Raw genomic sequence first — 12,611 nt, 5'->3', positions numbered from 1 at the left:
GCGGCTACAACGTGTTCGGGAAGCAGGCATGCAAGGGCGCCTTCAGCTGCCAGCAACATCAACCCTTTATGACCACGGAGCGCAGCCAAGATCGAAAGTGTTTGATTTTTCTCGAGGGAGGAAAACCAGATAGTCTGGAAAAACCTCGTGGCACAGCAGAGAACCACTGACAACTCAACTCACATATGGCCCTGGCTGGGAATCGAACCGGGGTCACCTTGGTGAGAGGCGAGCGCTTTACGCACAAGCCAACCGTGCCAGCCATGTTTGATCCATTGACTACATGAAAGATGGCCCTGAGCCCGCCAACCACACAACCAATCAGAGTATTGATTGACCTGCAGTGGATCCACTGAACCCCTATAAATAAGCCCACTTTTCTCTTACCTCTTAAGTCTCCTGACGATGACTAGAGCAAGCTAGTCGAAACGTTGAGACCAATTTCAGAACTGACTCCGTGGCAGTACAGTTAATTACGATCCTATAAGCTAAAGTAGTAGTCCAGTCTAATTTCTATTGTGCCTAAATGTAATTTATTAAACATAAGTATTTTGTATATCTTTCTGCAGACATTGTTCGTTACCAGTGCATGGTAGAAGGAATCCATGAGTTGATTTTACAGGGAATGATCAACAACCCTGATGAGAGTAGGATACAGGAGCTAGCCTTAGAAGCAATGGCCGTCCTCTCAACAGCTGGTAAGAGCTCATTTATTTCATTTCATTTCACTTTATTTGTGGTGTGTCGTGGCCTAGCGGAAGGGCACCGGACTCAAGCTCTGGTGTTTTTAATCAGCAGAGGGTGGGTTAGAATCCCAGTCATGACACGGGTGTCCTTATAAGCAAGACACTTAACAATGATGCTTTGTCCTGCGAATGGGATGTAAAGCTGTTGGTCCCGCATGTTGTGTAACGCACGTAAAAGAGCCCAGTGCACGAAAAGAGAAGGGGTTTGCTGGGTTTTCCTGGTTTGTTGGCAGCACATTGCGCCCCAACACCTTGTAAACCATTACATGATGCTATGTAAAAGGAGTAGGTTTCATAATTTAAACATAGTCCCACATACCTTGCAGGAAAATACTGAATATTAAGGCGCCTTGAGTGTCACTGAGTGACGGATATGCGCGCTATATAAGAAGCCACTATTATTAATTAATATTATTATTATTTATTCTGGTTGTCAGGCCAAGGTCTCTTAGAAAAATGACCTGAATTACTTTACTAGCCAAGAACCCAAGGTAGAGCAGAGAAGAAAGTTTCAGGTTGAGGTTCGGGAGGAAAACCTCAGAGAAATCCCACGTAGTCGGGTAGAGACTGAAAACCCTATCCACATAGTACCCCTGGTGTGGTTCGACTTGGGGCCCTAGAGGCGGGAGACGAGGAAAGATACCACTACGCAAACCTAACCTCCTCAAGGTTTTAGTTTCCCACAAGAATATTCCTGAAGGAAATATTTACCAAACCTAACTATGCGATGAAATTGTCTTGGTTTAAAGACAAATACATTCATGAAGTGTAATCTTTCTAGATTTAAGGCAAACATTTATTTTCTTCTTGACATTCAGATGGTATGGCTGAGATACTGTGTGAGGCTGGAACGTTAGCACATACTGTAGAGACTATGGCAAGATACGGCCATTGTGAAGGTTGGTTGACATTTGTGTTCTAGATCAATTAAATCTCAAATTATTTAACATATTTTTCATGTATTTCTGAGAAAGAAATCTTCTTAAAAGGCTGCTTTATTTTTGAAGTTCTTCAAATTCTAATGCTTTCATTCTTTCATTTCTTCTAAGGTATAATTTATCAAGTAATAGACTTCAAGGGAAGCTGACTTGAAAAACGAAGCATGTTCGCCTATGGTTGCTTACGTTCGCTAACATTGGTGCCGTACAGCTTGTTCCACTCGAAATTCATGCAATTTTTTCGTAAATGTTGGCAACGTTTGCGCGAGTGGAACGTACCCCCCTGTATTTAAAAAGTGGAAGTAATGGTTTTTGTTTGTTTTTATGCACCAGGTATTCAACAGAAAGGTAGCATTCTGCTGCAGGCGCTGGTAGCCGAGCAGAAATCCATTGACAATGTACCGGTTGCTAGGCAGGTCGCCAAGGCTCTGGTTACTGCCATGAAGAAATTCCGCAGTGATCCTAACGTTCTTGCTGAGGTGAGATTGTCGTCTGCCAAACCTTGTGTGGTACCAAAAAAAAAACCATTTGTTTAGAAGAATTTCTTATGACAGAAACTTTTTAACTCTGAGAAGACCTGGGGCCTTTCTCAAACCTCGGCTTGGGCTCAGGCTCCAGGTACCGCATACAAAATACACGCTACTCCAAAATGCATGATATTAATGTCAAGCTGCGTTTCCGCTGTGTGCGCAGTGGTTGGAACCCAAGCCTGAGACGGAGCCTAAGCTGAGGTTTGAGAAAGGCCCCTGGAGTCTTTGAAGACTGTATGTGAAGCCAAGTCCAATTATTTAACCTTTGGTGGCACAAATCATTAGAGAAAAACCAGCTCAATGCAACTACTATGGGCTTCTGGTAATCAGTGGAGCCAGTTTGTGTGAAGTGACCACAGCTTACTTTGGAGTTACGTCACACTAATACAAACAGTATTACAGCCAAGGACATTTTTATTATATATATTTGTCGCTAAGAAAAGGGGTTCGACCGGTGTGTCTGGCAGAGTGTTTACCTTTAATCATTTAAGAATTTCAAGAATTCTGAAATCTACTCAATGGCTGTAGAATAAATTGCTGTTTTTTAATAGCAAAAATCTTCCCCGTGGCAGTAGAATAATTAGTAAGAAAAGTTCTCAAGACCAACTCTATACATCAAAGTAGATTTATACACCGGGTGTTAACGCAAACCTTATATACAGCTCTATGACTATAGTCTATGTGCTTAAATCTACTCTTGGAATAACTTAACTTTAATTGTATTGCATTGCTTGCAGAGTTGTGTTGCGATGCAGTTGCTGGCAGAGACATCAGAGCAGATTGGTCACGTATTTGTAGAGAATGACGCTCATGAGGAGCTTTTCTACATCATTGAAACCTACGATCAGGACAAAGGTAAGAGCACTTGAATTCAGTTGTTTTTTCCCCCGTTACATTTGTTTATTTATTTATTCTGGTTTTCAAGGTCTCTCAGAAAAGTGAACTAAAGGACTATGCTAGCCAAGAACACCATGAAGAAAGGAAAAGGAAGGAAGTTTCAGTTGAAGATGTGGAAGGAAAACCCCAGAGAAACATTCCAGGGGAAACTGACGCAGTCAGGTTGGGATTGAAAATCCAATCCAACTAGTGCCCACTGGTGGAATTTGAACCAGTGTCCTAAAGGTGGTAGGCAAAGAAAGAAACAACTACGCCAACCTGCCCACCATATTCACTGGTATCTAATAACACAATGACTATAAGTTTTGTATTCGGGGCCTGGAATTAGATGAGGCCATGGAAGCCCTAGCCAGTCTCTTGAAAAGTTTCCCTTATACTTTAAAGTTTCATGGTGGAAGTGCCCTTTTTCAAAATGAAAATGGCTTTGCCCACCATTGTAGTCAAGAGTGTAGATTTTTAGCAGATTAGCTGATTTTCCAATTGTTTATTATACTGTGCAATTTTTTTTATTCACAATAACAAAATTGCATATTTGTATGATTTTGAATTAAGCAAGATGAAGACGCTAGGAAAATTACAAGTAGTGTCTACCGGACAAAAACAAGGACAAGAAATTGCAGACGTTTATCTGAATTCAGACTTTGTTTTGCCTGAAAAGTTGTTGTTATTTTCTTCAGCTTTGAAGAAATCCAGCTCTTTTACTGCATTAGTGCTGAGGAAACTGTTCCCAAGCTCCTTGGAACCTGTTACTCCATGGGTTATCAAAAGGTGGACATGCTATTATTTCATTGTACCTTCTAATTTTTGGATCCTAACTTGAGACTTTTGTATTTCCTCTCTCCCAGTACTGATTGATCTAGCGTGTGAGTGTCTGTATGTTCTATGCTGGAAATGGGATTTCAAGAAGGAGATGCTTCTATGGGCTTGCAGACAGGACAAACTTAAGGTACTGGGAATTCACCTCCGCAAGTCTCAAAACAGGCTTGAAGTTTTTTTGTTAAAGATCAACTTGAACAAAATTAATGTTATTGTTCTTTTGTTATAGAAAGGTACATGTAAACGAGCGGGTAATGATTACATATTATTAAGTAAAACACAATTAAAAATATTTTTGGTTTTTACCCATATACACCGATGTGTTAGCACTTTATTCTTAGTATTAACCCAATCTCTGAGAAGAAAAACAATCCACAGGCATATTACTCGGTGGGATTCGAACCCACGACCGTGGTAATTCTAGAGCAGTGTCATACCAACTAGTTTTCACAGAACTTGGGCAAGTACTGAGTATACAGTGCTAACACACATCGGTGAAATGGGTAACAACCAAAAATTAATATTCTTTACTTAACCTCTATTAAACAATAAAAAAAAAATCACAATGTACGTAATAAAATGTGCAAAAGAAGCAAAAGTGTGCAGTTTGACTTTTCCCACCATAAAGGTAAGAAAGTTTGCCGTGTTAATGAGTACCAGTGACCATTGGTACACAGGCGTAATAATGAGGTGTTTGCTTGCAGGGTGTGGATGTGTTGCTACAGCTAAGTGCTAATGTCAATGTTGGCCAAGGGAAGGAAACTCCACTGTGCATGGCTGTCCAAAGAGGCAACACGGACATGGTGAAACTCCTCCTCAAACAGGTAGGCCTATGCGGACATAATTTAAATATTCTTAATATCATGATTTATGTGGTTGCTTGATTTGATATTAGGGAGACCTGAATGATGTTTGACAGAGGGGTCGATACCTCAATATTTTATAAGTAATTTTAGGCTAATCAAAGACAAATTGACTAGAGCTGGGCTTGAACCAAGCTCGTTCCCAGGGGTGATCGATCTCGCCGCGCCTTTTTTCCCAGCATGCCTGGCTCGATCAGTAAATAAAACTTGTCATCCATATTGCGTAATTTGTTTTGAGGGAGAAGTAAAGTAAAGTCGGTCTTGAGCCAATGTGACTCATCAGGTCGATGTTTATATCCAGTTTCACAAATGACCCGACTTAGAATATTTCTTTTCCCCCCATGGACATGATGCCAGTCAATCGCAGGTTACACACCAGATCTCACTGGTACCCATTTGGACTCCTGGGTACAGAGAAGCAATTGTGATAAAGTGCCTTGCTCAAGGTCACAAGTGTCGCGACTGACCAGGATTTGAACTCACGTTCTGTAAATTTGCAGAACTTGAGTCACAACGCCGTGGGCTTCTCTGCCAGGGCACCCTCGGCTTCTCTGCCAGGGCACCCTCGGCTTCTCTGCCAGGGCACCCTCGGCTTCTCTGCCAGGGCACCCTCGGCTTCTCCGCCAGGGCACCCTCGGCTTCTCTGCCAGGGCACCCTCGGCTTCTCTGCCAGGGCACCCTCGGCTTCTCTGCCAGGGCACCCTCGGCTTCTCTGCCAGGGCACCCTCGGCTTCTCTGCCAGGGCACCCTCGGCTTCTCTGCCAGGGCACCCTCGGCTTCTCTGCCAGGGCACCCTCGGCTTCTCTGCCAGGGCACCCTCGGCTACGACACACTATAATTCCTTGAGATGGAGACTGATTTTTATTTTTTTATATTTATTCAGGGAGTGAGTGACATCAACACAGCTTTACGTGTGAGTCTGGACCTTAAGCATAACATCATTACTGGGCTCTTACTTCAAAACATGGGCCATGATAAAGAAGGTACATGTACATTGTATGTTTAAATCAGAATCTTTGGTTTGGAGTTGAAAAAAAAGAAGAACAAAAACGACTAGAGCCCTTGCTTTACCGACTGAGCTATCTAGCCCTCTGTCAGTGGTCTCTCTATTAGTCAATATCTTTGTTCGGGGTGCCAGTCAGAGGCTTTCCCTGCCAGGGTTCTCGTCTTTTGTTTTGTCTCTAGTGATTTGTGTTTCACCCCCACTGGAGGCATTTCCTACACAATCCTTGTATCTGCCCGCGGCAGGCCAGGTTTCTCAGTAATTTGCTTAGTGTTTTTAGTGTTCTATTCTTTTTATTACCATTGTTTTGCTTTCACCTGTAAATCTTTGATGTGCAATTGTTTAATACATGTTTGTGTTTTTCATGTTTGCTGGCAAATAAAATGAAATGAAATGAAATATATAACAGTTAACTACCGTGTAGCCAGGGATCACTCCCCAAATTTCTGATACAACCTGGGAAGTGTTTGTCAAGAGATCTCCTGTTTTAAATTTTAGACTTTTTTCTTCTTTTTTCTTTTTTTTTAAACATAATCTAGTGTATGAAGTTTTCCTCTGAGTTGAGGTGGTTCTGAAAAGAATCAATGGCTTTCTTTCTAACTCAACGCTTGAGTCCAAAATTAATGTGACTTATCAGGTTTTTTTATCCTGATTTTAGGATTTTCTCAAAGCTCCTTGAGGGTATAGATTTGTTTAACCCCTTAGCGCCAGTATTATCAGGCCTCAATGCCCTGCATACACGCATGACTGCATAGCAGCCTTTGTTTCCCCACAGCTGTACCGGCCACAGACTGCATTCCACGGCTTACCACATACTCGGTCCACAGCATTCCGGAATAGATTAGCGGCCATAACCGCCTTCCGCCTTCAAGGGGTTAATATAGAAGTGAACTTGTCACCAAAGGAAGAGGAGGAAAACCTGTAGTGTTGTGGTTCTGGAGATTCACACAGTTCAATCCATATTTGTCTCATCTTGGAGGGTCTGGGTCTAGAATAAGGGGGAACCAGGTTCAAAAGTCAAAGGAAGAGGAGGGAAAGTTCACAGGGTGTCTAAACCTGTAGCGTTGTGGTTCTGAAGATTCACACAGTTCAATCCACAGTGCTTGTCCGCCATTTTAAAAACCACTCGCCAACACCTCAGAAGTATGTTCGCGTAAAATTGCCAACGTTCGCCAACGGTTGCGGCACATAACTCGTTCCATTTGAAACTGTTGGCGAATGTGCGCAATGTTTGCGCAAGTGGAACGCACCCCAGGTTCAAAAGCCATTTTTTAAAGGAATTTTCACATGTGGCAATTCTCGTCCCTGGTGTAAACAGCTGTGTTTGAATTCATATTTGTCTTTAATGATACTGATTTTTGTACATCTTGAGACAAACTCATCCATTTATTCTCTACATGATTCTTCCAGCCGGAGTTGTTACATGGAGTGGACTGAGGCTTACTACACTTCAACCATTATGGTTTTATCCAACATTTCTAGGTCAGACATCACCAACGCAAAAATCAGGTATGAACCATTGGTCTTACTAAACATTTCTTAGAACTTTACCTCTACAAAGTGCTTTAGTGGAGGTTATTGGAGTTCTGAAGCTTAAACAGCGGCTACAGAATGCTCAGAAATATAAAGTTGTTACATTTTTGTAATAGATGGAGTTCATAGGAAACAGAAAAAAACATATGACGAGTATCTTACCTCACGTTAAAACATGTTAAAAATGATTTTCCCCGAAACACTCTAAGCCAAAATTCTGAAAAACATGAGGTCAAACAAACCCGCGCGACAAAGGAATTGTGATGTCATTGGCGCTATTTGATGTGGTAAATAGCGCCCTTAGTTGGCCAAATCTGGAGAACTGTACAGACCCAATTGGGGAAAATCGCCACTGATGTCAAGGGGTCATTGCATATCGTTATAATTGATAAGCTGTTTTTGACTCTCAGCTGAAAAAGACGCGCGGAGAGGTGCATTTTTGACTTGAAGTATTTTTTACCAAATGCAAATTTAAAGCTTAAATTGGTTATAAATCGGTATCTACGATGTCTTTTTGACAAAAAAATGGAAATAGGTAAAATATTGAGATTATCCTGTAGCCGTTGTTTAAACTTTACTCAACTGCAGAAGTCCAATTGTGCAAGATTTTTTGTGTACAGTGGTGGACTTCACAAAGAGTTAAGACTAGTCTTATCTTGAGGTAGGACGAGTTACTCAGGCTAACTTAGGACTAGCCTTAAGTTTCTAATATCTCCTAGGACGGGTCCTCGGTTAGGACTAGTCCTAACTCTTTGTGAAATTGACCCCAGCTTACACAATAATCGTTGCGCGAATGATTTCATATTTACTACCTTATGGAGACTGAGAACAAGACAGAAACGGGAACACAAAGGGTATTCATAGGGGAATTTGAAAAACTTGGGTGTTCCACAAGGAGTCTCTAAACATCTGTTAAGTCATGTCTGAATCTTTAGCTGTGACTATGGCTGTTGCTAAGGGTGTTGCCAGAGGCATCCTGTACTACAATGCTTGATGACGCAGTGACGGAGCTGTAGTCATAGCCAGAGCCACTTGTTATTTTGTGTTTTTATTTGTGTTCATATTAATTGTTCAAACCAAAAGGGGTAGTAATAATAATAACTCAACATTTTAATAAGGGAATAATAGGGTAGCTACTAGTTCTTTCACGGTCGTTTAACACAGGCGTGGTCGAAATGCCATGTGATATAAAGGCCCGAGCCGAAGGCGAGGGCTTTTATCACACGGCAATTCGACCATGCAAGGTTTTAAACGACCGTGAAAGAACTAGTAGCTACCCTATTTTTCCCGTTCATAAACACCCTTTTGGTTTTAAAAAGGCGTAATAAAGTAAGAAACTCTGTAAAATTTATCCATTTCCGAGTGCTTGAGCTCTGTATCACCTCCATGGCATGTTCAGTATACATGTTACATGTACATGTACGATGTCCGTACATGTGTGTTTCCCGGTACCGTTCGTGCGCATGCGCGTATAGTCTTTGTGCATATTCGCTGGTTTTCCTTTCACACACAGCGCGGCCAACTCACCGACAGAGCCTGCATCGCCCCTAACAAGAAACGTCTTGCATCAAGACTAGCGTGGAGTCTTCGCTCATAACCGGTCATAAACAAAGGTTTAAACACCCTCAGGTGCACGCTCTCCACCAATAGGAATAGCGAAACTGTCTGAGGTGTTTATGAATAAACATTTAAAAAAGGAATTGTATATATATAATAACCTAATCTTGTTTAATGTGCCATATTCCTCTTCACCTTCGTCATCTAGCCATCTCCTCCTCTACTCATATCGCCAGCCGCATCAGACACACCAAGGAGAACAGAGCCAAGAGACGCCAAGAAGTCTTCAGTTTACTCAGACGCAGCGAGGTTGACGGTACATTCTGCTCCAACCTAGCACCGGTGCTACATACCTCCTCCCTTCACATCCTTGTCTCAGCAGACAGGGAGCTGTGCCCAGGTAGCCCACGCCCTAAGGGATCTACCGGACCCCAGATGGGTATCTCTGATGATGAAGGCACCCAGTCAGGTAAGGACGTCTTCACAGGGATCTGAAATAGCTGTCAAATATTTACACAACACATGTGATCTTGATTTATTGTCATTTGTCGTAATGCTTTTGTTTTGGTGTTGGCGTCGAAGGCTAACCAAACTATGGAGCCCTGCGTAGCACACTTGAAAGGTGCAAATGAAGAAGGACCCCAGGCAGGTAAAGATAAGAATCACTTTGCTGGTGGAATCATTGAGGTAGATTCGATAGAACCCAGTCGGGAAAAACTACTTTTATTTATCACCTTTTCACACTCTATCTGTTATCGCTGTGGAATTCATCTTTGGATAGGCCCAGGGAGTTGTTGTACCCCCTCAGCGCACAATTTAAACTGTTCTTGCCTAGGTCCCTATTCCATGGGGATCCGGTTTTGCATTTCAAGAATACCCTGGGATTTTACCCCCTTACCCTACTCCGAGGTAAGCCCATTGGCTGGAGTAGATCAGATGTAAGGCACTCTATGCCCTGGGGAATTGCATTCATTTTGAGTGTGAAGAGAGTCTTAGATAAATACCCTTCTGTAGGTAATACCAAGATAGTCTTGTGCGGATGAGACCCAGTTGGGTATACACTCCTATGCCGAAGAATGTGGTGAACATACATGTAGATGGCCCTGTGTGCACTGTCCTGTCTCGCTCATTGTAGACATTTTTGTAGTGAAATCATTCCATATGTAGCTTCTTACTAGGTTTATATTATTGCTTCCAAATCCAGGTGAAGCTTTTAGAAACATGGCTCTGTTAATTAAAACATACTTAGTTTATTGTTCTTTCAAACGGTTCTGTCAAGCAAATTTTTTCAATGACAGTTACTAACAAGAGAGGTCTACGGTAACACAATGTGGATACTTCTTTTGAGTAGCGTTGGTTCTGAAAAGAACTGGTGGTTAATGACTCAACGTTTCGATCAGTATGCTCCGATCCTCTTCAGGAGAATGCTGGACTCTGTTGCTGGATGCTTCTTAAGTAGTTGGCTCAGTGGTGCGCGAAGGCGGGGACTGCATAAGCTGGGCTTAGCACAGCGAATTATGTAGGCTACAGCTGACACTTAACTGAAACCCACACTCCCTGCCCACTCCAAGTGCAAAACATTAATCAGGGAAGAAGATGGGACCTAGAGGACACTGAGGGTGTAGATGACCCAAGGCTAAGGGGTAGGGGTTAGAGTGGGTTAGGAGTGTGTCCTCACTGAACTGAATCAGTCAATGACAAGTACAAGGAAGGAGATGGAACTTGAGGGTAGGGGGTTAGAGTGGGTAGGGTGTGTGTGCTCACTGAACTGAATCAGTCAATGACAAGTACAAGGAAGGAGATGGAACTTGAGGGTAGGGGGTTAGAGTGGGTAGGGTGTGTGTGCTCACTGAACTGAACAGTTGGTGACAAGCACAGAAGGAGAGGGAACCTAGAGACGACTGAGGGTATAGATGCACTTATTCACATGGTGTTACCGCAAACCTCCCTTAGTTATACTTCCACCATGCAAAGTTTCAAATCCTACAAATGACAGTCATCGTTTATGGATACAAACTGGTTTAATGCTATAATAGCTTTCTTGCTTTTTCCTATCACTGCATCTTATCCACTGCTTTGCCTTTAATCACAATTACCCCCCTCCCCTTCCCTGCCGCAAATCAGCTTTGACAGATGAGTCTGTTTTCACCTATGCTCAAAATGGAGACACCAGCACCCCCGGCACTGATCCTGTCCTGGTGGAAGCTCAGGACCAAAGCCAGCCTATATCTGCCCGCTCTCGCTACCACGAACGGTCCAGGAGTCTAAATGGTATGTTGCCCTCTTGTGACTTAAGTGTCACTAAAAATGATGGAGGATTGATAACAAAAAGTGTTGTGTTATCACCTCTGTGGTTCCTCGCACAAATTGTTCAAAACAGTTAAATTTTTATTCCTCTACGTAAACTTAGTAAACACACAGCATTACAAAAATACTTATTGAAAAAAGTTCAAAGTTAAATGTTTATTTGAGTTTTTTGGGAAATTTGAAAACTAACTTCCATAAAGTACTGTGTGAAATTTGAAGACTAACTTCCATTTTAAACTCGTCCGAGTTTTCTTGCTTTTTGCACCCTCCCTTATTTCCCATTATTCCTTCAACTCATTGAGATTTGTAACCTCTCAAATTTTAGTATATCATGTAGCAGTGATCTTATAGACAGAGCACTTTACTTCTGTCTAAAATGGAAGAATCGCAGACAACAAAAAGTTGACATTATCTCCATAGCCTGGCAACCTTTTTAAGTCAGGCTGTATCCAAATTGGTGACAGTGGCTGTTGCTAAGGACGTCCTATACTTCAAATATGATGACTTGCTGATCGAGCTGTAGCCCCTAATTCGGCTTCATTGTACTTCCAAGTGTACTTGGAGAGTGGTATCCAGGCTACACTTTTTCTAAAGCTAGTTTAGTAACAACGTCGTAGCAGATTGTAGAGTTGGGCTCATTATGGAAAGACATGGGAATCTTTAAGCATCATTAGGTTTTCTTTGAAACTAACACTCCATGCCAATTAACACATCAGAGCACTGACAATTTGGCTGACAGCATTAAATTGTACTTTTTGAATTTTTATTTGCAGAGAGGAGCTCCTAGGTCAAATTCAGTTGTGTGATGCACTCACTGTCATCTAGATAGAATCCTTACGAAGATTGGAAAACATTTCAAAAAAATCTCCAGCCTCATGTTAAAATGTGATCTTTTCTTTTTTGATTTTGAACAAGTTTGTTACCCTTTTAGAGGAAAATTTGAAAAAATAAATAAAAAATGATGCAATAAAAAAACAATTGGGTCTGTAAATACCAAAAGGAAAGTTTGTGTCAGTCGAAAGGACAAATTCAAAGTCGTTTTGATGGGAAACCATACAAATTTTGGAGTGTACTTAACATTTGGTATACAAGACTACACAGACCCATATATTATTTGAAATGTGTCTTCATGTCAACATGGCATCATTTTTCTACTCAGTGAAAAATGTGTGCATCATAAAACTGAATATGTCCTTTATGAGCCCCTTATTAAACAGCACTTCACTTACCTTTAGATAAATGAAATTATGATGAGTTCAGAGCTTGGCATTTTGCCAAGGTGTTGTCATTCGACCCTGTGTCTAAAAAAGAAATTATGTACTTATTTGTTTTGCTGCAGAAAAAGTGGTTTTCATGGAAAACTGATAAGTGATATTTCAACTAAAACTATTGAAATATGGTTCCTCTGATTCACACTTAAA

The 12,611-nt window shown here is 41.6% G+C and overlaps 1 protein-coding gene across 8 annotated transcripts in view; it reads left to right on the top strand.

Annotated features, from left to right (window-relative positions):
* LOC117304839 (leucine-rich repeat serine/threonine-protein kinase 2-like) overlaps positions 1 to 12,611 on the top strand; it is a 111,105-nt gene that overhangs the window by 31,152 nt on the left and 67,342 nt on the right. For 6 of the 8 annotated variants that reach the window (XM_033789469.1, XM_033789508.1, XM_033789475.1 and 3 more), the window contains exons 15-24: positions 570 to 698; positions 1,565 to 1,645; positions 2,018 to 2,163; positions 2,952 to 3,069; positions 3,957 to 4,057; positions 4,632 to 4,751; positions 5,674 to 5,773; positions 7,204 to 7,302; positions 9,092 to 9,352; positions 11,008 to 11,154. In XM_033789469.1, the coding sequence (XP_033645360.1) occupies positions 570 to 698; positions 1,565 to 1,645; positions 2,018 to 2,163; positions 2,952 to 3,069; positions 3,957 to 4,057; positions 4,632 to 4,751; positions 5,674 to 5,773; positions 7,204 to 7,302; positions 9,092 to 9,352; positions 11,008 to 11,154 (1,302 nt within the window). The remainder of the gene's footprint in view (positions 1 to 569; positions 699 to 1,564; positions 1,646 to 2,017; positions 2,164 to 2,951; positions 3,070 to 3,956; positions 4,058 to 4,631; positions 4,752 to 5,673; positions 5,774 to 7,203; positions 7,303 to 9,091; positions 9,353 to 11,007; positions 11,155 to 12,611) is intronic. The other 2 variants (XM_033789517.1, XM_033789499.1) reach the window with 1 other exon arrangement.

Source organism: Asterias rubens, chromosome 2, assembly GCF_902459465.1.
Source record: "Asterias rubens chromosome 2, eAstRub1.3, whole genome shotgun sequence".
Classification (NCBI taxonomy): domain Eukaryota; kingdom Metazoa; phylum Echinodermata; class Asteroidea; order Forcipulatida; family Asteriidae; genus Asterias; species Asterias rubens.
The sequence above is the reverse complement of the archived record's forward strand: the minus strand, read 5'-3'. Positions and strand labels throughout refer to the sequence as shown.